Source organism: Convolutriloba macropyga, chromosome 11 (genome assembly GCF_964194025.1).
Source record: "Convolutriloba macropyga chromosome 11, txConMacr16.3, whole genome shotgun sequence".
NCBI classification, from domain to species: Eukaryota; Metazoa; Xenacoelomorpha; order Acoela; family Convolutidae; genus Convolutriloba; species Convolutriloba macropyga.
Genome location: NC_134478.1, coordinates 19,541,141 through 19,567,729, shown reverse-complemented (window position 1 = coordinate 19,567,729; position 26,589 = coordinate 19,541,141). Strand labels below are relative to the sequence as shown.

The following is a 26,589-nucleotide window of genomic DNA, read 5'->3' as shown; positions in this document are numbered from 1 at the left end:
ACACTCTCAGTCTTTCAATATACAGACCCTCATACTTTTCAGTAGCTAACAAAACCTTATCAGAGCAGAGGTACTTTTCTTGGAAATTGCTTCCTTTAATCTGAAACATCAATGCACCACATCTTGGAGATTTTTTGAGTATTTTAGTGGCTAAGTTTTGATTATCTTTTCTGGAACTTACTTCTAATGTGTTTCCCTAACTGGTAGGGTGCGTTTTGGCAAAACTTGGTTGAATTTTATTTGGTTTAATGGCATTTGATTCAAATTCATCATTGGAAGTTGATAACAAAAAAGTAAAGCGCAATTCTTTTTTATAGAGATACAATTAAAATTTCCAGAGCTGTACTAAATAAAAGAATTGCATCAACAGATTGGAGAAAAAGTTATCAACAAAAGGAAGTATTGTCCGAATTTTAACTGTCTTTATATTTGTTCGAACAAGTTTTGAAGACATTATTTTTCATAAAAATTGGGAAAAGAAATGATGAGTACAAACACAAATAAGTGGATATCTAATGAATTAATAAATTTTATTGACGAAAACATCAAGTTTTCTATTTGGAGGAAAAATCAGATGATTCAACTTATAACGCATTGACAATTATCAAAAATTGCTACTATTGCACAAATAAATAAAATAAGCCAGGTATACTAAAAAAATGTGCCAGGCTCTTCCTTATTCGAAGCAGAAACGAAATTTTTCAGATACAATTCAAACAAAGGTAAGAATAATATCAAACTATGAATTTAGGCCAATAATATAATCATAAATGATGAAAAGCTCGCTAACGCAATGAATAATTGTTTTCCGACTTTGCGATTTTGTTAAGGGGCAAAAAATGTAGCCTTACCGAATTTTGTTTTCGAAAAATGTTTTTCAATCAGATGAATAACGTGAAAAAGTTATATGACGTCATTGACAAAATACCACATAAGAAAGCGTCGGTTCCTAGTTTTTTAGCGCTTAGCTTATCGATTGTTTTTTATGTGAACAAAGTATTTCCAGGTTTGTTTTATAAGCATATGCGTGATCCCGGTTATCAAGGAAATTACAGATCAAATTTGGTGACACCAAGCCTTGCTACGATTTCTGTAAGGTTTCTGTCGCAACAAACAAAGAAAACAAAAAAACTGAGATACATATTTACTTTTGAATTTGTGAAAAAAAATTATCGAATGACAATGTTTTTCAGTTCATCAGCAGAAAAAAACGAACAAACAGAAAAAAGAAGTTGATAGTATTTTATCAGTCTACCAAGAAAGTTTCTACGAACTTTTTACACTATTTTTTTTCCAGAAAATTACACAGTATGGATTTGGCGTGGAATCAAGAATCATTCTATGATCAATAGAAAACAATGCATGAAAAACAAAATCATATTTCTATATTGGATGACAATGAACCAAATACCTCAGGGAACAGTCCTCGGTCCATTGATCTTGTTATTATGTACTATTGAGGAGAAATAATAAGAAAAATGGGAGGAGAAACGAGTTTAACATTTCTTGAAGGGCACATTTTTATCTCACTCGAAAACAAATAAAGACCCTCTAACAAAAGCAACTTAAGACATTGATATGAACCAGATTATAAGAACAATGATCAGAATTGAAACTAAAGTTACTGTTTTTTCAAAGGAGTCAGTTGCGAATTGCGATAACTTTTGAAAGCAAATAATAAAAAACAAGATTAATTGATAGTTTGATTCGAAATAAATTGATGTTTGATGCAGAACTAAATTAAATGCTGATAAAAAATTGCAACTGCTATTAGAGCAATCTATCAGTGAGACATCTAATATAGTTAAAAGCAATAGTTTTTTTTTGAACCTTGTGTCTTGTCAGGTTTTATTTCCAGTGCTTTTTCCCAATCTCTGCCTGCTTCATCACTGCAGAAATCAAGGAGTCGGAAACTAATTAGTCGATTAAATTAGGGGTAATAAAGTTTGCCTTTGTCGTTAAAATTTTGAATGCGAAAAGGAATTTACTTTGAAGATAAAATTTTACCCGCTCTTCTTTTCATTAAGACAATTTATTTTTTGTTCAAGTTTTTGATATATTTTAGCTCTATAAAGAAAGGAGCCGAATATCTAAGAAAGTTTTGATATTGTGATGTTTTGTCATGTTTTGCAATGTTTTGTCAAAATTCAGAGGAGAGAAAGTTCTCAGACAGAGTACTGTTTTCTCAAAAATATAGGTCAATGTAAATAGAGTCACAAATCTTAATTAGAATTTTTTTCAGGAAATTGGAATAATTTACAAACAAAAATACGGAACTAAGGAACAAACATTTAGATTTGCGAGGAATTAAGTAATAAGTACAAGGTTTTAGTGTTTATTTCTGATAATTCTATGCGGAATAAACTATTCATATGTTCATGAATGATTCTCTAGATGTAAAAGTCTTACCAATCTCTTTTGTCATGGTTATAAAATTTCATTTACCTTGCAACAAAGAATTTTAATGTGAGCTTCACAAATAAATCAATAAAAACAAGTTTTGTTCCACTCAAGGTCAGGTGTTCAATCTAAAACTGTTCTGATTCTACCTACTTGGGTCGCGCACGGGGGTGAGTTCTGGATCCTTCCACAGAGTATGAAAGCAACCCTACCGTCTGGGTTTTGACTGATCAAGGTTCCATCCAGAGTCTGTAAGGTCTTATCAGGGAATTTCCCCTGTCCAGAGTTTGTATAGTATAGTGGTGTGCTTCTGAGCAGATCCCTAGAGTTTCTACGGTCTGATCAAAATCATTTCCAGAGTCTGCAAAGTGTGGTGAGAACCAAGAAGTCCAGCCGCAGAGAGCAGTTTGACCACTGAAAAAGAAGTATAAAAGAAGTGGCAATGAGACTGTTCTATAAAAAACTTGTCGTATTTCAGGTGATAAGAACAAAATACAACGTGTGCGACTCAAGTTGGTATTACCATAATTGATTTCTGTCTGGATTGTCTCGCACCCCCTGTGCGGGACCGAAGTCTGTCTGCTCAGAGCTAACTTGAGTCACCGACCTCAGCCTGTGTAACCTTTTGGTGAATAAGAAAATTATAATTATTTTTTTTTTCAAGATAATGTAGTTGCCTCGAGGACTTCCTCAGACAGATATGTTTTCGATTTTATAGTCTTCAAGCAGTGGCAGCAGTGGTTCGGGAATTGAAGTGGGAGAGTTGTGCGGTGGAAGGTACCTCTTCAGTCTAGACAGGGTTCTGGGTCAAGGTGCTTTTGGAAAAGTATTCATGGGTTGCTTCAAAGGTCACAACAATTACCACTATTCAAAAATGTTTATTTACGTTTTAGTGTAAGTCGCGAGTTGATGCGATGAAAGTTAAGATAAGTACTGAAAGTGAGGAAATTATAGGTATGTGGAACATTTGAAAGATATGCGTTGCCAGCCTCTGGAAAATTTTTCTTCTCATTGGAAAAATCTTGCCTATTTATCCGCATAATCTGTAAACAGAATTTATGCATGATATGTTTTTTAAAACTCAAGTGGATCAAGCGGATACTTCTGGAAAATTTTCCCGATTATAGATGTTTGTTTGCAGCGGCCGTCAGCGGACTTCTTACATAACTTATGTACAAAACTCTTACAAAACTCTTCGATTTGAGTTGTTCAAATAGCTACTACCGAAGCGCAAGACCTTTAAAACGTAATACGTCACAATTACTATACAAATATAGAAAATGTGCTCTAAACCCGAAATAAGCAATGAAAAACAAGGAACAGCAAGAGTTAGTTTCCTATCAAATAGTTTCTCATATAATTTTTCGATATATTTACAGAATGATAAATCTGAACCTCAGTTTCTTGATAAACGAGTTGTTAATATTTATGCGCCCAACTAACTCACTCAATTACAGAGTTCCCATTTATTTCCACAGGATTCGCGCAACTTTCTCCACCGAACTTTTTAAATGTAAAAAATTAGATTCTGATTAATTGTTGCATCATTTTATTGATCGCGGATATAAATACTCATAAAAATAAACATACAAAACTCAAATATTGGTACATCTGTTTGTGGGTTTTATTTTGTCTCCGGAATTATGCTTCTTTTTTGCGCGTCCCAAGTCTATTTTGAGAGCCTTCGGCAATATACCTCTAAAACTTATATAAAAATTTTAGCAAATGTTGGCGCGTTTCCACTAAGTTTTCATGCTTTTCTGCCGAATTGAAAATAATCGTTCTTGCACAATACCGAATCGTTAGAAAAACGTAAATAGAAACTCTTAAACTATATTACAAAATTTTTCTTTGAAACAGTTAAAAGTTTTTCTACCAAAAATATGAAATTCCAATTTTGAAAGTGAAAGGCAAATTTTATTCTATTATTCGTGAGAATACATAAATTGTTTTCATAGTTTATATTGAAAAAAGCAGATGAAAATGCCTGTGCGTTGTGCTTTTTGTGAGGGCTGAAATAGGCAGAACAAATATTATTTTACTTTCGATTTCTATATATTAGAATACTTTTTGAAATTATAGAAATACGGCACGTTTTTGATTTGCACACAGTAAAATTGAGATTTGAAATCTCATTATTCAAAAACTACAAAAAATAAACTGATAATATTGTCTTTTTTATAGAGGTAATTTAATGTTCAGAAAATATATAAGTTACTGAGGACTTCCATGAGTTATACAACTTGGAAATACGAGGAAAATTTTGAGTTTGATCGAGAGTGATTTGGTTTTTGAGCAGAAAACATTGCGAAAAACCGAGATGCTATAAGAATGGTTTGAGCGAAGCATATTTTACTAATCCGACTCATTTTTTATCAGCTGCAAGTTGTTCTTTCTCTTAACCCTATTTTTTCAATTCATGATACAGTGAAAATACTTCTATTAGGAGTCCATTTTTCTTTCCAGTGAAACAAAATAAGAGTGAACTGCGGAAAAAAAATTTCAGAGAATTTTCTGTTATAAACTTTAAGGTCTCAAATGTATTTCAGTTCAGTTCAAAATAGAATAAAAAAGGTAACAGGAAAATGGTTTTTTTTTTCATTTTCATCTGCTGTAAAAAAGACAAATTCTTGTTGGCAACACGTTGAGGCCTTTTTGTCACCAAAATTCGGCTGGATTCTGCTCATTTGCAAAAAGTGGACAAAACTTGTATAGTTATACCATAAGGCAGAGTATAAGAAACAAACATATAATTACAAAAATCTGGTATCAGGTCTGCTTTTAATAAGTAATTACTTAATGTTTTAGCAATTTTTCAAAAAAAGACTTTATTTTTTTACCATCAAAGCCCTATTTTTTCAATATAGGTCTTAAGATAGGCAAAATTATGTTTCATCGTTATTTTTAATACAATTTGAAGAAATTTGAAGTTAAACTCAAAGACAAAGATAGTTTTCAAAGCAAAAATAACAAATCTACAGCCAGGTAAATGATACGATTTTGGCAGGGCAAGAGGTTAGAGGCAATGTAAACCAAACGTAGTCAAGTCGGTAGTTAAAGCCATGCAACAATTTTTCATCTTACGCAACTTTTCTTAGTCAACTTTCTTCAAATAATTCAAAATATCTTTTAAATGGACCCAATTTGTTCATCTCAAAATTGTGTATAACAAAATAAAATCACAGCTATGTTTTTAAGCATTTTTCTGATCGATGAAAACATAGATTGCCGAATCAACTTGAAACTTAAACAAAGAGAATCTGTAAAACGCATTTGCAGATGAGTTTCAAAACTCTTCACATGATATTTGAAGCAGAGAATGTTTTGCTAATATTTGCTAAAGTAAACGAACTATGGAATGTGAATGTTCTGTTTATTGAAACATTTTAAATTCCTCTAAAACTTAATTCAGTTAATATATATATATATATATATATATATATATATATATATATATATATTTATACACATATGGTGTTTTGTTGAAACAACCAAAATATCATGTTTTTAAATAACAACCGGCAGAAACTATTTACAAAATAACAGTAAAATCATATTAAAAGCTCTCATTGATGTGCAAGATGTTGAAAATGATATTGAAAACATTTGATTTTAATTTCTAATTACCTTGAAAATTTCATGATGTACATAAAAACTGTGCATTAAAAAAATCGCTTGCTTTTACTAATGTAAAGTCAATGTTTTTCAATAACCAAATAATGTTTATGTATTGCTTCTTTAATATTTGCATTGTGGTGGAGGAAATAAAGAATTATTTTTCATTGAAATGACGAAAAAAATAACAGAATCAAAGGAACAATTATTTAAGCCTTATTCTTGGAATCTTTGGGGCTACTATGAATTTTTTTTGGTCAAAATAGCAGGAATGCGTGCTAATTGATGAGAAGAGAGAAATTATTGCCAAACCAGAGATCAAATCTGACCAGGCGCGCTATATAGAAAAATTTATGTTGAAAATAATCCTTTCCATATGTTTTTTGCGAAGCTGATTTGCAAACACATGTAGATTATATACAAAGTTCATATCAAAAAAGTTTTCGCTACGCAATTTAATTCTGAAATCAAAGAGCATCTTCGATAATGTTTGGGATCAAATTAACCAACAACTGAACTGCTTTATTCACGACAAATTGCTAGAAACTGATTAAATGAAACAAAATAGAAAAAGATAAATACTCAAACAATGATAAAAATAAAAAAGCAAAAAAAAATTAAATATGACAAAAAATTATTTAAATTACGACGGTTAGCACTTAGAAGTTAAGAAGAAACAGTATTGAAAACACACTGAAGACAATTTGAGTGTCAATTTTTCCAAACGCATTTTCTGCGATCGCTTGTGTAACAATTTTTTTCAATTTTTTCTCAATTTTTGATGTAAATGAAACAACCATTTTTTAGAAGTTGTTTCCGCCGAGTAAATTTATATTGCAAAATAGTTTTCAAAAAATTTTAATTAAGATTTACGCGGTGACTAAACTATATAGTTGATTTTGTGAACAGCTCATTTATTTCTTAACATATCTTCATTTTTCCCAACGCTAAAATCTTGCAATAAAAGAGGCGTTTTTGCTGAAACATATAAATTTTCATCGACAATTATGATTATTGGAAAAATCAACTGAAGGTTTTTCCGTAAATATTTGTTCCTGGAATGTGTTTATAGTTGGTTTTAATTGACCACGGCAGCAGAAAGGTACATGATCTTTTATTTTTTCACAATGGCGACGACCATATTCATAAAATTTATCAAAAGCAATTTTCTATTGTAATTTTTCTCAAAAATGTGCCTAAATTGTGATAAAATTTGAGCCTCACTTATTCTTCAAGAAACGAAAAATGTGAAAAAGGCTCTTCAGCCATTAATTCATTGTCTCAAAAACGTCTCAATGATGCCACTTTGAACCAAATTAAAAGTTTTACTATTTCCATTTTTGAATTAAAAACAGAAATTTGTTGTAAACTGTTTCCTTTTTTTTTGCAATAATGAATGAACCATTTTTTGCTTGTGTTTCGGAATTAAAAGACCTGATGTACTCATTGTTCAAGAATTGATTTTCATCGTTTCCGTGGTAGGAAGATCTTTGCTATAACTCTTAAGATAGTTGTTATGCTCACAGCTCAAAAATTGGCAGTCACTGCCTATGATGTCAAAAAATTCTGCTTCATTTTCTCCAGTTTTTTTTAAAAAAACTGTCTACCGTTCCTTCCAGAGAGATGCTGATAGCTTGGCTTTTATCAAACTGTAATTTTATGGCAACAAAGAATTTAAAAACCAAAAAAATAACTGCCCTGTGATCATTCTCATATCTTTTTAATTTGGGGAGTTAATCGTTTTCAACTTTGTGTGGAAATAAATTGGGAAGAGAAAAATAACTTCTTTTTTTTCTGATATTCTTGACGTTACAATTGACGATGAACCGAAATTTATATTTATTTTCATGATGTTACTACATTTTTTCTTTTCATATTTGGCCTTTTTTGTTCAGATAAACCGGACACGAAAGTGGCGGTGAAACTGATTGACCTTCGCGGAGGGGATAAGAGTGAGGTGATGCTGGTGATGTCAGAAGCATGCCTTCTACTCAAGATGAAACACCCAAACATTGTCATCATGCACGACTGCGTCCCGGTAAAGAGTTTCCCGTGTTGAGGAATTTTGTTTTTCACTTGTAAGAAATCGTCGTTTTTTAATCATTTTCCTTAGACAAAAACGATCAAAATCCTTACGTGGTAATCGTCGTTTTGTTCGTTATTTCGTCGTTATTTTTATGTAAGTAATGATCGTTTTTTTCATGTAAGAAAAAAACGACTAAACAACGCGCCCCGCTGGGATGCGATCCTTTGAACTCCCGAAATATTTCCTGATGCACTGACCACTGCGCAATCACGACCTTAATACTGATAATCTAAAACGATTTTATATTAGCAACAACCTTCAAGAGCAATTGCTGACACGTTGTCGGATTGAGTCTAATTTCGTTATGCTCTGGAAAAGATTAATCACAGCGAGAGCTACTCCGCAAGTGTCCTTAATTTATACAATGAAGAGTATCCAACAAATGCAATCAGGGTTTTGTTGCCACCTGGTGGGAAAAAAATGTCCGTTCATAATGGTCATTGCATCAAAATTCGTCTCATATGAGTCCATCTAAGTTCAATGATCGTAAAATACAATACTCAAATGTTGCCAAGAGAAAGTTCACTATGCTAGAATCCATTATGCTGAAGTACTCAAAATACTCAAATAAATCTATCTATCGTTAATAATGAGAATAGATATAAATAAAATGTTAAATGTCGTGTTTAATTAATTAAACTTAGAGTTTCATTGAAAAAATTTGTTGAAAAAGAACAGATCTAATGATTGTTGGAAATTGTTCATTTAAGATGAATTCAGGTATAGTATCCAATGTTCCAATGGCGCTCGAAGACGCCCCTGATCTGACTGCTCCAGATTAAAACGTCTTTTGATCAGACATTCAATGGATTTTGTGAAGATTTCGTTTGTCCAATTTAATTTTCCGTCAGTCAAAAGCAGAATATCATTAAACGAGTAGTGTTCTCTGTAATGTATCCTTTTGGTAAAAAAATTCTGCTTATGATTAATTTGGTAATGGTTCATTATTATCGTGAAATGACCAGACCAATGAAAAAACCTATGTGCGCTCGGGTGGCGGTCAAGCAAGCCGATAGGCAAGCAAGCCGAATTTTGAAAATGAGGTCAAGTACCCACTGGATGTCTAACAATTGACGCATTTTTGTTTCTTTGGTGCATTGGAATACATTATGCACTATTATACTAAGCGCAGTATTGATTGTAACGGCTGACAATGTATTATTTCTGATAGATTACATAACTATTACATAACTTTCGGCTTGCTTTTCTGTCGGCTTGTTGGCCTATCGGCTTACTTTGCGTTCGCCGTGCGCTCGAGTCATTTCCAGTTGATGTATTTTGAGCGCTTCATTGCCTTTTATAATATGCCGTTTATAACAGAAAGATGACTGTGTATTCCTCGTGATGGAGTTCTGCAATGGAAAAGACTTGCGTGAGCTTCTCGACAGTGTTGACAAGTTCCCAGAACCCATCATTCAGATATTCCTGAAGCAGATAGCAGCTGGACTGGAATTTATGCACGCACAGTCTGTAATACACAGAGATTTAAAGCCTCAAAACATTCTGCTTCATTATGAAGGCGAAAGCGGCAGCAATAGTGACATGGACATAGGAAATGTTTCGCTCATGTCTGCCATTACAAACAGTTTTCTTGTTTTGCCCATTATTCATAAACCATAGTGTAATTTTGGAGCTTATAGCTATGCACAGAGAAAGTAAAGTATAGTGCACAGACAGAGTAGATTTTTCCGGAAAAATAGAAAAAAAAACATTTATAATCACAAGTTGCGGCTAAACATTACTGGTTAATACATACCCATTAATTTAGATCACATTCGCCCTTCTTTTAGGCCTGTGGAATTCACTTACGGAAACTTGAACTACACTTATTCTAATCAGTCAGTGTTTTGCATAGGACGCTTTAAGACGCTTACTTAACCATAGCTTTAGGTTGACCATAGCCTGACCAATGTTGGCTGCAATGATGGTACCACGTGAAAGTTTCAGACGCAAAAAAAGTGGCCATAGTCACCAGAAAAAGAGCAATGCTGCTCATAAAAAGAACAATCTGAAAAGTGGGGAATAATAAGCAAAGGGCAGCTAAGAACAGGCCGCTGTGGCCTAATGCTGTTCCGCTGCGATTACGCAGGAACCAAAAAATTATATGAAAAGGCATACAGAATTCTGTCAGCGGATTTCACAAAGCATTAAGAAGCGATTCGACATTCTTTAATTCCATTTGTTCTTTCTAATTCCAAAGTTCTTCATTCGAAGTAATATTCTGTGGAAACCACTTACATGTTTCATCGATGATTACATGCACAACTAACTCCTCTCCCATAGCTGAGGTTAATTTATATAATCAAGGGCAATTAGTTCTGATTTCGACAAAGTTAGTTCAAGAACTTCAATGAAATAAACTCAAATGTGGAGCTTTTTGCATTAGTACTAATTTGTTTTCACACTATGAATAATGTATAGGTAATTTTGCCTGCACAATGTGCAGGTAAATTTGTGAGCAGGTAAAAGTCACCGACATAAATTTGCTCCTAGATCTCAAGTTTGCCAACCTAAACACCCACCCTTCAGGTAAAATGCCTTCAAAGGGATCTATTTTCTCAATCGAAAACTCCCCGAAGCAATAAAACCCGCTGCAAATGTTACTGGTAAAAATCAATTTCATACTTTGTTTTATCAGACGGTAAAAAATGTTCATAGTTTTAAATTGATATTTCAAAATCTAGAAATAAAAGAATTTTGCTATCGACAGAACCCGGGTTGCTCATCATACAAATTTCTTAGTAGTCATACTAGGTCATATATGATTCCTAGTAATCATACTAGGTCATATATGATTTATATGATTTCCTAGTAGTCATACAAGGATCATACAAAAAATCAAATTTTACAATAATAAGCTTAAATTATTATGACCTAAACAACTGATACAAAAAAACTGGATCATTGCAGCCATTCTACAAGAACAAAAAAAATTTTTTCTTTGTAATCATTTTATATTAGTCATACAAGGCTCATATATGATTTCCTAGTAGTCATACAAGGATCATATATGATTTCCTAGTAGTCATAAAAGGATCCTATATGATTTCCTAGTAGTCATTAAAGGATCATATATGATTTCTAAGTAGTCGTACAAGGATCATAAATGAGTTCATAAATCATAGGTCGGCTTGCAGTGGTTTCAATGCGTCAGCTATCGGTTTTCGAATGCTTGCGAACTAGAGCAGTATTACCTAACAGTTATGATTTCCTAGTAGTCATACAAGGATCATATATGATTTCCTAGTAGTCATAAAAGGATCATATATGATTTCTTAGTAGTCTTTAAAGGATCATATATGATTTCTTGGTAGTCATACAATGATCATAAATGAGTTCATAAGTCATAGGTCAGCTTGCAGTGGTTTCAATGGGTCAATTATTGGTTTTCGAGCGCTTGCGATCTACGAGCAGTATTACCTAACATTTATGATTTCCTAGTAGTCATACAAGGATCATATATGATTTCCAAGTAGTCATACAAGGATCATATATGATTTTCTAGTTGTCAAAAAAGGATCATATATGATTTCTACTAGTCATTAAAGGATCATATATGATTTCTTAGTAGTCATACAAGGATCATAATTGAGTTCATAAGTCATAGGTCGGCTTGCCATGGTTTCAATGGGTCAGCCATCAGTTTTCGAATGCTTGCGATCTACGTGCAATATTACCTAACATTTATGATTTCCTAGTAGTCATACAAGGATCATATATGATTTCCTAGTAGTCATACAAGGATCATATATGATTTCCTAGTAGTCATAAAAGGATCATATATGATTTCATAGTAGTCATACAAGGATCATAAATGAGTTCATAAGTCATAGGTCGGCTTGCAGTGGTTTCAATGGGTCAGCTATCGGTTTTCGAATGCTTGCGAACTACGAGCAGTATTACTGAACGTTTATGATTTCCTAGTAATCATACAGGGATCATATATGATTTCCTAGTAGTCATTAAAGGATAATATATGATTTCCTAGTAGTCATACAAGGATCATATATGATTTCCTAGTAGTCATAAAAAGATCATATATAATTTCATAGTAGTCATACAAGGATCATAAATGAGTTCATAAGTCATAGGTCGGCTTGCAGTGGTTTCAATGGGTCAGCTATCGGTTTTCGAATGCTTGCGAACTACGAGCAGTATTACCTAACATTTGTGATTTCCTAGTAGTCATACAAGGATCATATATGATTTCCTAGTAGTCATAAAAGGATCATATATGATTTCCTAGTAGTCATTAAATGATCATATATGATTTCTTAGTAGTCATACAAGGATCATAAATGAGTTCATAAGTCATAGGTTGGCTTGCAGTGGTTTCAATGGGTCAGCTATCTGTTTTCGAATGCTTGCGAACTACGAGCAGTATTACCTAACAATTGTGATTTCCTAGTAGTCATACAAGGATCATATATGGTTTCCTAGTCGTCATAAAAGGATCATATATGATTTCCTAGAAGTCATTAAAGGATCATATATGTTTTCTTAGTAGTCATACAAGGATCGTAAATGAGTTCATAAGCCATAGGTCGGCTTGCAGTGGTTTCAATGGGTCACCTATCGGTTTTCGAATGCTTGCGATCTACGAGCTGTGTTACCTAACATTTATGGTTTCCTTGATTTCGTACAAGGATCATATATGATTTCCTAGTAGTCATACAAGGATCGTACCAGGAAATATTTTATGATTTGTATGACATCATATATGATCCTTGTATGACTACTAAGAAGTGGCAGTTTTAATATAAAATGTATATTAAATTTTGCACAAAAGCAGTTATAATAAAAATAGGTTTCCGTTGATTTGAAAAATAGAATCACAATTGCATCAGTAAACGGGAGATTTTCCGTACAGTAAAGACTGTTTAAATCTAGCTATCATAAGAGAGCGAAACATCAATTTTATAGACCAAATCCGGCTCAAACTTGCTGATTTTGGTTTGGCAAAGCAGATGGAGAGAAACGAGAAGCTGGAGCAAGCATGCGGCACCCCTGGATACATGGCTCCAGAAGTACTGGCAAATAAGAGCTATGACTCCAAAGCGGATATTTGGTCTTTGGGAATCATACTGTACGAGTGCTTCACTGGAGAACTCCCATTTAGCTTGGGCGCTATCATGTTAATGGCTATGGGTACGTATGAACGGTAATAAATGAGATGGCACTGCAGTGTACCTATAATGCATGTTATGTCTTAATCAGTACTGAATCGGTCAAATTGCAAGTCATCGATCAGTACTGTATCGGAGCTAAGATCATGATGTCACTATTTAGACTTAGCAGCCCGAGTCGGAAACAAGTTAATCTTGCAAGATCTTGCAAGATTCTTGCAAGATCTTGCAAGACCAACTCCGTCTTGCAAGATCTTGCAAGATTAATTTTTTTGCAAGATTCTTGCAAGATCTTGCAGGATTAACTTTTGTTCTCGACTAGGGAGGTCTTGAATCAAGTCTTAATTCTGGCTAAGTCAACCTGTTTTGTGAGACAAGCTTAATCTGTTATAAACTTCTTAATAAACTTCTATAAACTTCTTTTGGGAGACACCTGCCTACCGTAGTGTCCTAAGTGTTAAGTGTCCTTCTAAACCCTTGGACTATATTGCTCCATGTGGAATTTGTGCTTCCAGCACAAATGGCATCTAACGCGAATTTGACGAGCACAGTTTTATTTGTCACAGTTTTATTTCCCTAACTGGTGCTCATTGAATTCACTGGCGACATTTTTGAATTAATGTGATACTGAGACTAAAAACATGAACACATGCCTCCTTTTTTTTGGTGTAATAGATTCTTGTGCCTTATTTTCTGAATCGATAGAATGTTTGTCAGATCACGGTTTCACTACTTAGAATTGTCGAGGATTTCGTGTCATATTCGCGATAGATTGCGCACTACCGAAGAAGCGAAACATGGCAGCGTTTTGTTGAATTGTTTCGCATAAGTTTGCAGCAATGATATTATTCGAACCATAGCCGTTTTTTGTCTGGATTGTCTTGTCAAAACGAACTATTGTTTAGAACGCAGGGTCATATTCACTACGGGTAGAGTTTAAAAAAAAGTTCTTAACTTTGAGTACAACTACTTATTTTGGCCTGGGCTCGAACAGATGGTGATCAGATGGAATGCATATTTTAACTCCTTTCCTTAAACGGGTGGCACTTCCAAAGCGAGTTGCAAGTGATATGATTTGAATTGTTATTCAAAAGCCCATTAAGGAGCTTAAAGAGTTGAACTTACGTTTCTAATGTGAAAAAAGAAACTTAATACAATTTGTAAAATCGTAACCAATGGCCTAAAACCAGAACTATCAGAATTTTAGGTGTGAAATATTTCTTTAAGTCGAACGAACAATTAAGTAATGCAACTAGAGACAATATAACAGCTGCAAACACCAGACAACCCTTAAGAGAACATTCAGCTCTGTTTTGGGAACAAGCTACCAAGTAGATTAGATTCAGTAATGACTTTAGCAAGAAACGAAAAGTGAAGTAATTTTGTTAGAGCGGTTACCTTGAACTCTCAGAAATTTCGGGTATTCTATTAAAGACTTGGGATCTGTGGTGCACTGATTGAGAGTTGGCAGAACTTTGGCGCTTGCTGCTATCATATGTACTGTTATCACAAAGTGTGGAATCATAATAAATGTCATCATTGAACTGTTACCATGAAAGTCTCTGTGAAGAGGTTAAACCATCTCTTTCAATATCTTGCGTAATTTATATGTAGGTATCCTAGCTCTCATGAGGTCCAATTAGAGCATATAAAAAGCCACTGCTACGTAGCTGAAGTTCATAAACCGATTATTGCTTATTACTGACCTCAATGCATTTTACGGGGATTTATATGAAATTGCGTTCTATACTGAATACTAGCTTGCTGTAATCCGCGAGTAGCTTGTTGCAACATAAAAAAACCGTTAGTAGTCACTGACATCCGTTATAACTGAACGAAAATAGAGTTTTACGAAATTCCCAATTCTGGTCAAATACGAAAATTTTTACAAGTTGGGACTCCATATTTGTCCACCCCCCCAATTTTGCGAACCCCATATGGCTGAACCCAGCCAGGATCACCAACACCCTAGGTGGCCCCCAAGCTCTTTGTGTACCAGAATTGGTAGCGACAGCTTTACTAGGTGGGGAGCCATTAACACTTATATGGGGAAAAAGTGATAATTTTGGGGTAAAATCCGAAAACGCTGATTTTTGAGTTTCATGAACGCCACCTATTACAGGGTGCAATAAGGCCTGGAGCCCATGCCTAATTAGGCTCGATGCGGACCGTGCCCCCCAAACCGCCTTATGTAAACAAACGACCCGGAAATGTAGGATCGGCCGAGAACTAAGCGTGAACCGATTTGCCGGCCAATTTGAACTTTATACTTGTTACGGACGTACAGCGCAACCGGGCCGTAAGCCTACAGCGGGTAAGCGGACGTGCGGACGGTACCCTAGGAATTCCCCTATGTAAACAAATTGCACGTTAGAATAGAAAAATCCGGAGTTCGCATATATGTAAATTTGGTAGCCATCTTGACTGATATCTATTAGGTAAGTTCGGTATTCGACACGTTGAAGTTTTACGGCTTTGGTATGACGGAATGTAAACAAAGTAGCCAGTAGCATTATGGCAAGTGGAGACGTGGTGCAATATCGACGGTTATTTGGTTTGAGTAAACAAACTGTTTGCTCGGCTCAGTATAAAAGCGGCTTACACTATAAGCGCAGCGCAGAAGTTGCAAACCGTGAACGAGTTAATATTCGATTGTTTGGCATAGTTTGCCGGTATTAATGAGCGTGAGGCTCTGTGAATCGTTATTAAGCGTCGTTGCGTTAACTTTGCCGGAGCGATTGAGCGCGATGCTCTGAATAGTCGCTGTTATAGAATTAGAGTTATTTGGCAGAGTTTGCCTGGTTGATTGAGCGAGAAGCTCTGAGTAGTCTTTGCGATTCGGTTAGATTATTGAGCACAGATTGCTGTTGCAAGTGAGCGAGAGGCTCTTGAACTTGTGTTATTTGATTGAGCGAGAGGCTCTGAATAGTCGCTGAAATCGGACGCGCGTTGTTTGGCAGAGTTGCCTGTAAGTTTGAGCGTTGAGTTCGGATCGTAGTCTAGCGTGTTTAAAATCGCTGGACGGGTTAGTTAGGTAATAGAGCGATCGCTCTGATAGTTTGCGGGATTACCGACGTTTATAGTGGGTAGATAATTGTCTAGAATCGTATCGTTTCGTGGGAATTCGATTAGAATTTAGAGTTCCTTTGTGCTTAAGGATTACCAGTCAGTTCTCCGAGTAGTTCTTAAGTGTATTCTAGTTAGTGCTGTTAAATTGTTACTTTAGTTGAGTTACATTGCATAGTTTGATCGCTTGGAGTTATAGTTACTATTATCCTGATAGTTATTTAAGTATTTAGTTTATTAATTGAATAGTTGCACTAACTGTTTTGATCGAGCCGGAAGAGCAAATAAACGGGCTAATAACAAAATTGAACCACCAAGCAAAAACCTTTCGAATTGTGAGATCTGGGCGCTGGTTCCCGTTCTAGGCCGCCTAATAAAGTTCAGAATCTTACAGGGGCGCTCCTGGGTGGGCCAAGTTCCGTGGTACTACTGGAGAACAATTCCTGACTGTTAGCTACCATTGGTTCCTCCAGACCAGTCACTTCTCTCCAATGGTCAGCCGCATGCAACTGAGATTTGAACTCAATTTTAGAGTCTATGTCTGAGCCACGATGTGCGCTCAAGTGTTGGACAACCGGCTGCTTGTCCGATGACCTCGTATGCAATGATTCTCTGAGCGTAGTCTTCGGCCTCTCCGACTGCAGTAATTCAAAGTTCTGCTCACTCTGCGTCTCGTCTATCGCCATGAAGGAAGCGGCTAGACACTCCCAATCTGTTGAGAAGCTCTCCTCGCAATCGGGGGTCGGAATGCCAAAGTCAGCGTGTCCGTGGCTGCTTTGCAGCTCTTCTTCGGGTCCTTCGTTCGAATGTTGTCTCAGCGATGGCTCCGCGTTGCTTGAAACTGGCTCGCTTGCCTTTCTTCCCTCTAATTCCACTTTCGCTACAGCGTTGTTGACGTTTAGTTCAGTGTTTAAGGCTTCCTCAGGTAAGCTTCCTCTGTTCTCCTCGTGCCGTTCGTCTGGACCTGCCAAGGACCCGTCCACCTCAGCGTCTGAAATACAATTCGAAGAGCTTTGCGGTTCTTGGCTCCAGGCAGCCGTAAGAAACACAATCTCCATCAGTTTTGTCAAGATGAGCAAAGTCTTTTGCAGAATTGCAGAAACTGAACACCTCAGCAATTGGCAGTTCCCTATTGCGGAATCTGAGTTTCTCTTTTTGTTCTGCGGTAGGCTCCGGGAGCGTTGCCTTGCGCTCGACCTCTTTTTCTTTTGGTGACAAACTCTAAATCGTTTTTTGCATCCTCTACTTGCTTTTCTTTCTTTCACATTTGTCTTCTTCTCCTTTGACGGACCAGCTGTCTTGTGATTGCCTGGGTTGTCTTCTTGCGGGCCAATTTGTGAGGCAAGACTTTCGCAAACTAGTTTGTCTCCGTCTGTTGCTGCCACTACTTTCAGTAATGGAAATTTTTGAGTGCACAACGTGACTACTTTGTCCGGTCGCTCATCGCTGTGAGGAAAGGGGTAGGTTTTTATTCTCCTCTCACTGGTGAGTAGAGCTAAACAATTCGTTTCTGATTCTTCAATGTCACCCAGAATGTTTTCAGTAGACCCTCTTTGATTTTGATCGTCCCACTGATCAGTGTTTTTGGGCTCATCAGTCACCAGGACTGCACTAGCTGCTACTAATTCAGTTTCCACTAATTCGATGCACTCAACCGACTCTTGCAGTCTCTCATTGATCTGCCGCTCCACCACCTGCATGTCTTCCACTAGATCTGACATGTGGCTCCAGTTCCTGTCTCTAGGCAATTGAAGGTAGATCTGATCTGTCGTTCTGAGCCAGAGTGCTTGAATCCTGGCGTACTCCGTTTCCGCCTCGTTGAGAGCAAGATTGGTGCTCCAAGCAATTACGCGCTCCGCAAAATCGGCTACCACTTCCTCTGGTGTTTGGAAAGTTAAGTTTTCTAACTCGTCTTCAATCAGCGAGTCCAATTCATGCTCGCTTCCTTCTAGCTCCATACTCTTGGACCAGTCGATGTCTAGTACTCCAGGTTCGGCACTTGCCTCTACTGTGTCCTCCAGTTCTGGATTGTTGAGAGTCACATCAGTCCCCTTTTCCACTTCCCTCTCAGTGCTCGGAATTGATTGTGCCGTGGAATTGCGGCTGTCTTTGGAGGAGACGGCTTCCTCTACAAGTTTTTCAGTTTCAAGTACTCTCCCTTGCTGGGCCTCATTTTTGCTATGGGTTAACCACACGTTCGATGTTTGGTACACCGCCACCTCGCTGCCATCACTTCGGGTCTCTGATTTGGGACCAGGATTTCCGTTTCTAATTCCATTCTCTGGAGCTCCCAGACAATTTCTTCGAAATAGCTATAGTGGTGGCTCGCTCCGAGTCCTGCCCTCAATTCCTCGCGAGCCTTTGTGCACATCACGTCGATTGCTATGTCATCTCGTTCCCCTTCATCCAAGCAACTCAATTCTAAACTCCACAGATGAACGCGTTGTGCGAAGTCTTCCACCATCTCATAGGGTCCCTGTCTTTCAAATGCGTGGATGCCTTGTTGAATGGCTTGCAGTCTGGGACTTATCTCGTCCAGTTTGGTCTTCGTCTCAGCATCCTGTTCGGCGAAGCTCACTGTCGGTGCTCTATAGGCTTCACGTCCCTCTATGTTCCACGGCTGCGTGTGGGAACCAGTGTATGGGTTTGCCTCCCCTTGTCCTCGCATCATTTCTAACACGTTTGTTGAGTTAAGTCCATTATCCGCAATCCAGCGATCTACTTGCTCCAAATCCACAACACGTCCATTAGAACATGATCGAAACATTTTGTAGAGCTGTCTACCCATCTCCAACAGTTCCATCTCTTCATTCCTCTGTCGATTGTGTATTTCGTTCTCCTCGCCGTACTCGCTCGCCACTTGCCCTGGGTTCGAGCCAAAGTCACACCAATCGTTGCCATCCCCCACGCATCTGTCGTTGTTCCGATAGATGGTTACCACTCGTAGATGTTCGCCCTATTGTGTCTCGCTGAAGAAGAAGCCCACCCAGGAGCGCCACTGTAAGATTCTGAACAATCAAGAGCATAACACGGGAAATCTATTGTTGTTAAGAAGAAGACGAACCACCAAACTTAAACCTTTCGAATTGTGAGATCTGGGCGCTATTGTTTTCCCGTGATAGGCTGCCTAATAAAGTTCAAAATCTTACACAAGTTGTGAAGCTTTAATGGAGGATTCCTTCTCCGGTCACAAAATATTTGTAACTGGACATCCTATTCAGACTCAATTAGATATGGGAAATCCATAAGAAAAATTGAGCCTAAACCACAAAAACAAACGTTGGACGGTTCAGCAGCGTTTTCATTTTTTCTCATCGTTTGGTGGGTGGAGTTTTCTCTTTTTCACCGATTCTTGTGTTGACGAATTCAACGACTTGGACGAGGACTTGATCACTGTCATCGTCGTCGTTAAAGTGTAGTCTGCTCAAAGAATTATTCTCCGGTTGCGTATTTCAAATAGAAATCGACTCCCATCAGTGTTGTTTCCCATCTTGTGATTCCTGCTGATGCTGTCTCCGGGATCTCTTCGTCTGGTGCAAAAGATATTTGGGAGGTTTGTGGTCAGTCTGTATAGTGACATCCCTTCCGAGCAGGAAATGTTTCTATCTTGTAACTACAAAAACGAATGCTAGCGCGCTGCGCTCAATATTGGAGTAATTTTGCTTGGCTAGTGACAATTTTTGGGTAACGCACATCACAGTGTATCCTTTCTGTTAACCCTGAATGAACCTTAGCTGTTGCTTTTTCTGAGGCCTCAGTTATAACGATTGCTTTTTTTGTCAAATTGAAAGGCCGAATATGTTGGATAGCAAATAATTCACTTTTGATGTTTTTAAAAACTCATAGCTCTTCTTTCTACCATCTGAAGTCGTCTTTTCCATTTTTGTTCAATGGCAACATCTTCATAGTCAAATATTGTTTTTTTTACTCTAAGAGACTGCCGATATTTACAAAGGAATCAAGTTGTTTGATGTTTGATGATGGTCTCCCATTTTCGATTTTTCTCAACATTCTTAGGATCGGGTGCTATTCTTTCTTTTGAAACAAAGTAACCAAGGAAAATAACGCTTGAGACTTGTTATGTGTTGAATTTCAATTCGTTGACTGCAAAATTTTTGTCATGTAGCCGACTTTCGGCTGCAGGCATTAGTTTCCTATAATGTTTCTTTGTTGTTCCATATTTCAGTCCATCGTCGTTGAAGACAAGCACAACCCTGATTTGTTTGAGAGTCGAGTCGACGGAATTCAGGAAAATCAATGAAGAACTATTCAAGCCCCGAAGCAGATTACACATCTTGAACAGTCCTTGAGATATGGTGATTACAGATATTTATTTTCATCCTAGTCAAATTCAATTTGAAAATATTCCTCTGATAGATTGACTTTGCAATGTATGAGGCAGCATCGAGACTTTGAAAATTGCTTCTATGACTAGGATTGGATAGACATCGCCCAAAAATGAGCCATTATTATAAACTATGATGTCCACGTACAGTCTTAGAACTCGATTTTTCCTCGATGAAAAACTACTGTTGATAAACCAGTGACAACACCAGGTTCAACAAGCTACAGAATGCCTGATCGTACCAGCGTCTCAATTCTTTCATTCACCCTATTTTCCAAAAGTAAAAATCTTTTTCAGGGCTTGCAGAACGTTGACTGTAATCTCGGAAGGTGATTCACATGCGCATTGTGTCTTCTTACTGCAGGCAGTCTCTCATAACACACTGCGTTGACGCTTTCTGGGAGTAGTGTGTCTCTCCCAAGTAGCCCAACTTATTTTAGTGCGACTGCTAGTGGTAGTTGTTTATACTTACTTCAGTTCTACTCAAAATCAAATGTTAGTGATCCCTGGAGCATCTATTTACAACTATCACGACGTCCGATTTTCCCCCAAACTGACGTTTTCCGAGCTCACTTCAGATGAAAGATGATATCAGGCTACTCTCAGCACCGGTATCAACGGGCATTCTTATTTAATGTTCTTCACTGTACTTTACTTCCATGTTACTGACATGTATAACAAGTTTTCCCGTATCTAATTCAATTCAATTTCTGCTTCGGAAGATGTTTGACTGCATAGCTTATCTTCTTCTCAGCAAAAAAAGTTGTTGTGTTGCTTAAACTGACCTTATTTAAGCTCATTTATTCCTCTCCATCTTTTAGAAAGGCACCGTTTTTTTCTCAGGTGCTACATTTCATTTTTGAAACCGGACACGGCTTGCTGCTGTGTGGCTAGCCTCCACATCTACTGCACAAGTTAACGCTTCCTTAAGACCATTTTTTATTTGGTTTTTATAGGTCTTTTTGAAGTTAAACCCCACTGCATCTCTTATTTGCAGTTTTAAACCTAATGAACAGCTTGCAAAGGCAATTGAATGACTTCAGAACTGTAAGTTTTTTGTCATTTCACAAAGAAACATAGTTGTTTTTTTTAAGCCACCTATTAGTCTTGTCCCAGTGTCTCTCAAATCAGAGATATTTTTTACTTTCTCCAATCTACCTCGGAGTTGTTTGCTGTTATAGGCTTTTAGATGTTACAGAGGCTAGATTTTTCTTTAAGTTGTGCTAGCATCTTGTCATCAGACTCTCCTACGCTTTGGATAACGTACAGAAATTTTGGCTTTTCTACTTTTTTTACTCGCTCCTTGGGAAATGTAGTTGGTAGTTTTAAGGTTTTAATCTTATGTTTATAAAAGTAGTGTCTAATAGTTTCCTATTGTTCATTAGGCTCCAACACTTCAGATGAGCTTTTTGGTTGTGCATACTAAAAAATAAATTTGTAACCGTTAATCAAAAATGGAATAACTGTTGTTCAATTTGTCCTCTTTATTCTCTGCGCAATAACATTGCTACAAAAAATTATTCTTCGCAGTGCAGGGTTCAGCTTTCTACGGATCCAATAGTTGTCTTTCGGTTGACGGGTTTTTATAGTCTATATCAGTAATAAAATCTACAGATCGGTCTAAATATAGATTACTTGATATAGATTAATTTACACCTCATGTATGAAAAAATTTTTCTCCTTTCCGTATATGGCAAGTACTACAGCAATTTTTTGCACTTAAAACTTTGTTTTCCCAACCTGAGACACTGTCATTAATATCTGCAGGGAGGATTGGCGAGCTGGTTTATGATTATCATTAATGATGGGAAGGTCAATTTCAGCGCCCAAATTTATGTTTTGTACACGCTGATAAATTTGGGGTTTGAACAAATTTGAAGCAACTAGTTTTTTCAAATAAGAAGCTATTATTCAATACAACTTCACCATCATCAGGTAATAGAGTTTTCTTCATATGTCGAAGTTTCAGTGTAAACTCTTAAGTTCTTTACTTCGCGATGTATCACACACAAATTATTTGTTTTTGGAGTTATAAACGGCACTTGGTGGAAAAGGTCCTAGAATAGTTGAATAGCTAGTCCCACCTTTTACTAGATGTTTGACACACTTTGTTCACCGAGAAAGAAATCGGTTCCGAAATTGTTATAACAATAAAGATTTTCATACCTTCCAAAATTACAAATCTTTATATTTAAGGAATAATTCCGGATGACTTGAGCATTAGTGTCCCCCCTCCGGTTTCATCTCCTCTGAAGAATCTGCTGGAGATTATGCTACAGACTGTTCCAGACGACAGAGCTAGCTACGAAGACGTCACTAAACACCAATTCTTCAATGCAAAAAATGCAAAACCTAAAAGTTAGTGTGTCATTAAGAGCCGTTGGAGAACCAATTTGTTTCGTTTACATTTACTTATACCATAAAATACAACAAAAGAAAAAAAACCAACCAAACTTTTTGGTAGTATGGCATTCAATTTCTTTGGCTATATAGCTCTCGGACATCGTTTTCCTCAAAATCATTCCTGATCACATCCTTTTGCGCTCTTAAGTGTCTCTCACCAAACTCAATTGCCTCAAGTCCGCTGACCACCAGACTATCCCATGTTCCGGAGGTCACAAAGACCATGAAATTGCGAGCTCAGAAAAAACAAGTATGCCTGATCTGAAGTCAATTTTTTCTGGAACTTCAGCCAGGGTTTGATACGTGAAAGTTTTTACGGATAAGAACAGAAGTTGCACTGATATCTCATACAAAAACAATGATTTTTGTCTTCCATCTGTTATTTTTATAACTCCTTACTTTTAGTTGTATGAGTTGTGTTGTTTTGTTTCAGCGACTATTGCTAAACTGTCGAAAGGATCCATTGCCTCTCAGTTCTCGCCACCGAAGCCAAAGGATTCAAAACTGTGTAAGTAGAAAAACTGAACTGCACGAAAGTCTCGTCATATGTAACTTCGAACACAAGAAAGTCTGGAATTGGGGGTCTTTTGATTAACGCACGAAGAACGCGAGAACGCACAAATATTTTTTAACGCACGAAAGTCTGGAAATGGGTACGTTCCGTCTGAGGTGGTCTGGACATAAACATATTTGTTTGGGACGGTCTGGACATAACGACTTTTGGTCTGGGACCTCAACATGGGCTGCATTGAAATATTGAACTACATGGCTAAAAGCTCCTTTTATCTACTTGGTACATTCGTTCGTGTCACAGTTTCCACCATCCCTTTAACAGTGTCACACTTTTTTTTAAAAAAAGAAACAAAAATCTAATTGTTAATTCTTTGAATAAAAATCCATCAGACTGCTAATTGAGTTTAGAAAGATGCGATGCATAGAAGCATTTACGTATATCAGGGATCTTAAGATATTTGGAATTTAAATTAGGTCTTGAATAGTTAACAACAAAACGCTCAAAAGAATGATTTGATCCAATTAAAATTGTTTCCTCCGAAAACAGATGACAGTCCTAAAAAGAAGACTGTCAACTGTCATCTTCATTCCGTCTTTACTACTTTATACAATACGTCTTTATTGTATGTTTGAAAAAGAGGAAATATAATTTTTCTTTATCATTATGTGTTCACGGGCTCTTAATTAGTTCGAAGAGAGCTGGTACAAAATTGCAACTTCAGATAGTACATGAAGACAAGTATCTTGCGTCACCTGCAGAGGGTATCTCGAAGGCAAACAATTTCTACAGTTTTAATAGGCCAATTTCTTAATTGAAAGTCTTTTCCTTACGAATTTCGTTTAAAAATTGTAACTTGATGTGGAAAAAATGCCCGTTCTTTTGTTTCATGTAAAAAATCCAAAAATGGATTATTTTCACATAGCAAGGCATAGCTTTGTTTTCCATATTTGTTTCTCATTTAGTCCAAAAGACTGAAAACAAACTCTTTGTCCATGTAGAATTTGAAAAACTGGGGTGGGGCGATTCCCTAATCAAATCCCAACAATTTGTATATACTCAAATATTCAAAAAAACAGAGAACTAGATTAGTGGTAACTTCGCAAAGCCTATTACCCTATATAACAGAGAGGGCTATACCAGGCCCTTCTATTAGTCCTAAGATTCAGATTGGAGGCAGCAGCATGTTTAAAATTGTAATGATATAGTTGGATTCAGGGTTCTCTAGCCTCAACTATAAGCTAAGTGTATGGAAAAAGGAAAACAATTATAAAATAGGCGGTACTGTGATTTAGAAGTATACCAAGTTCTCAATGCAACTACGTTATACTGAGAGATCAATCTGTGACCCTAAAGATAATTAAAATTGCAGATGAAGCAAATTTCGTCGTAGTTCATTCCACAACCCAGCCAGACGAGTATCAGCCAATTGAAAAAAGAACGCAAGTTCTATTGCCCATAAGGTACTTCAGGTTTACTGCATACTTACATGTCTACTTGGTTCGCCCATCCATAATACATGGGTTAGTTTTGCTCGCCAAGTCTTCCACGAGCAGGCAATCCTACCCTCAGAGTGGCTTCACTTATTCAGTCTGTCTCCAAAGGAGGGCGGCGGTTGATATTCTTAGAAACTCTCGTCCTGAAGATGTCTGCGCTAATTCTCTAGATGTCGAAGTCCCGGGAGATCTTAATGTAACCTAATAATTACTGATCTCTATAAAACCACATATGTTCCTAAGCAGCTAAGTTATGTTATGAATTAAACTCAAACTCTAACTTAAGAAATCACCAGACTTATAAATTTCAGAGCAAAGTTACCACAGACCTTATTCCTAACTAAATCAAAGTTAGAATCAAACTAAGTGTACTCTACAAAAATTCTCCTAACTCTTTTTATTTCTCTATTCGATCTCTGAGTCTACACCGACTCTATCAAACAATCCTAAGAAGTTAGAAAAATCGAACAAAGGAAACACTATTACCGCTGAGAATAACAAATGTTGTATAACAAGCAAGTGAATTTAGAATCAAGTAATTGTGTTATGAAAAAGGCTCAAAAATTAGCCGAATTTATACTAGCTTATCTTCTCATATCTAGAGATAATTGAGTCCTGCGGGATTAATTTAGCCTAATCATTAGAGATAATGACTTTTAAGGGCCTTAAATGTGGCCTGATTTCTAGGGGTTTTATATCCGTACGCATTATGTAAGTTGCGAAAAATGCGTTCCAGGTCATTTGTTCATGCCTACATCCTCAAATAATAATTTTAGTTTACTTTCAAGGTGTTGCATTTAGTAAGATTATCAGGTCCAAATAATATCTTTATTTTAAATTCGGTACCAACTTAGTTTGAGAGAATCAAATCATAACTCTAATTTTGATCTGCACAAATAACTTGATTTCTCCTTTGTCTATTTTCGATTTCGAATTATACGGTTCATCGAGATTATTTAAATGTTAGTTCCAATTTCTTTAACTTTCGTTTTTCTGTAATTCTTAAGTTTCAATTTGTACAGTGCAATGAAAACACAAGAATTAGTTGCAATTGCCGAAATACCATTGTGGAGATTTTTGGTGCTTTGAAAACAAGTTTTTGAAATAAAAGTAATTTGATTACAAAGCCCAAACATAAACCACTCCGCGAAAATAAATCATTCCTGAAAATCTTAATAAATATTCTTCTAATAAAGAAACATTTTTACATTTCTCTCTCTCTCCCAAATTACTGCTTCTATTGATTCCCAATGTCTTCTCAAAATCATTCACAGTGCCATGAGTATTGCAGAATTGTTCCTGGTCGGTCAAGTTTGGTGGCCTACAAAAGGTCTTATTTAATCTTCTTGCTTTCGACATCATCGTGCACTAAACAATTTGTTCCTAGATACATTTGATGCTTTTGTAAAATTGATTGTCACTTTCATTGACATCGTTGCCTGATATTTTTTTGACGTTAAAGTCTTGTCAAAGCTTGCCTCGATAAGTTCATCACGAACGTTGAATTCCTCTACTTTCGAGAAATCCGTTCCCCACATATC

At 36.5% G+C, this 26,589-nt stretch overlaps 1 protein-coding gene across 1 annotated transcript in view; it reads left to right on the top strand.

Annotated features, from left to right (window-relative positions):
* The window catches only part of LOC142349388 (serine/threonine-protein kinase ULK1-like), a 59,111-nt gene that overhangs the window by 9,807 nt on the left and 22,715 nt on the right, over window positions 1-26,589 (top strand). The window contains exons 3-8 of the mRNA XM_075400904.1: window positions 3,119-3,248; window positions 7,911-8,053; window positions 9,422-9,653; window positions 13,025-13,249; window positions 22,835-22,996; window positions 23,475-23,549. Of these exons, the coding sequence (XP_075257019.1) occupies window positions 3,119-3,248; window positions 7,911-8,053; window positions 9,422-9,653; window positions 13,025-13,249; window positions 22,835-22,996; window positions 23,475-23,549 (967 nt within the window). The remainder of the gene's footprint in view (window positions 1-3,118; window positions 3,249-7,910; window positions 8,054-9,421; window positions 9,654-13,024; window positions 13,250-22,834; window positions 22,997-23,474; window positions 23,550-26,589) is intronic.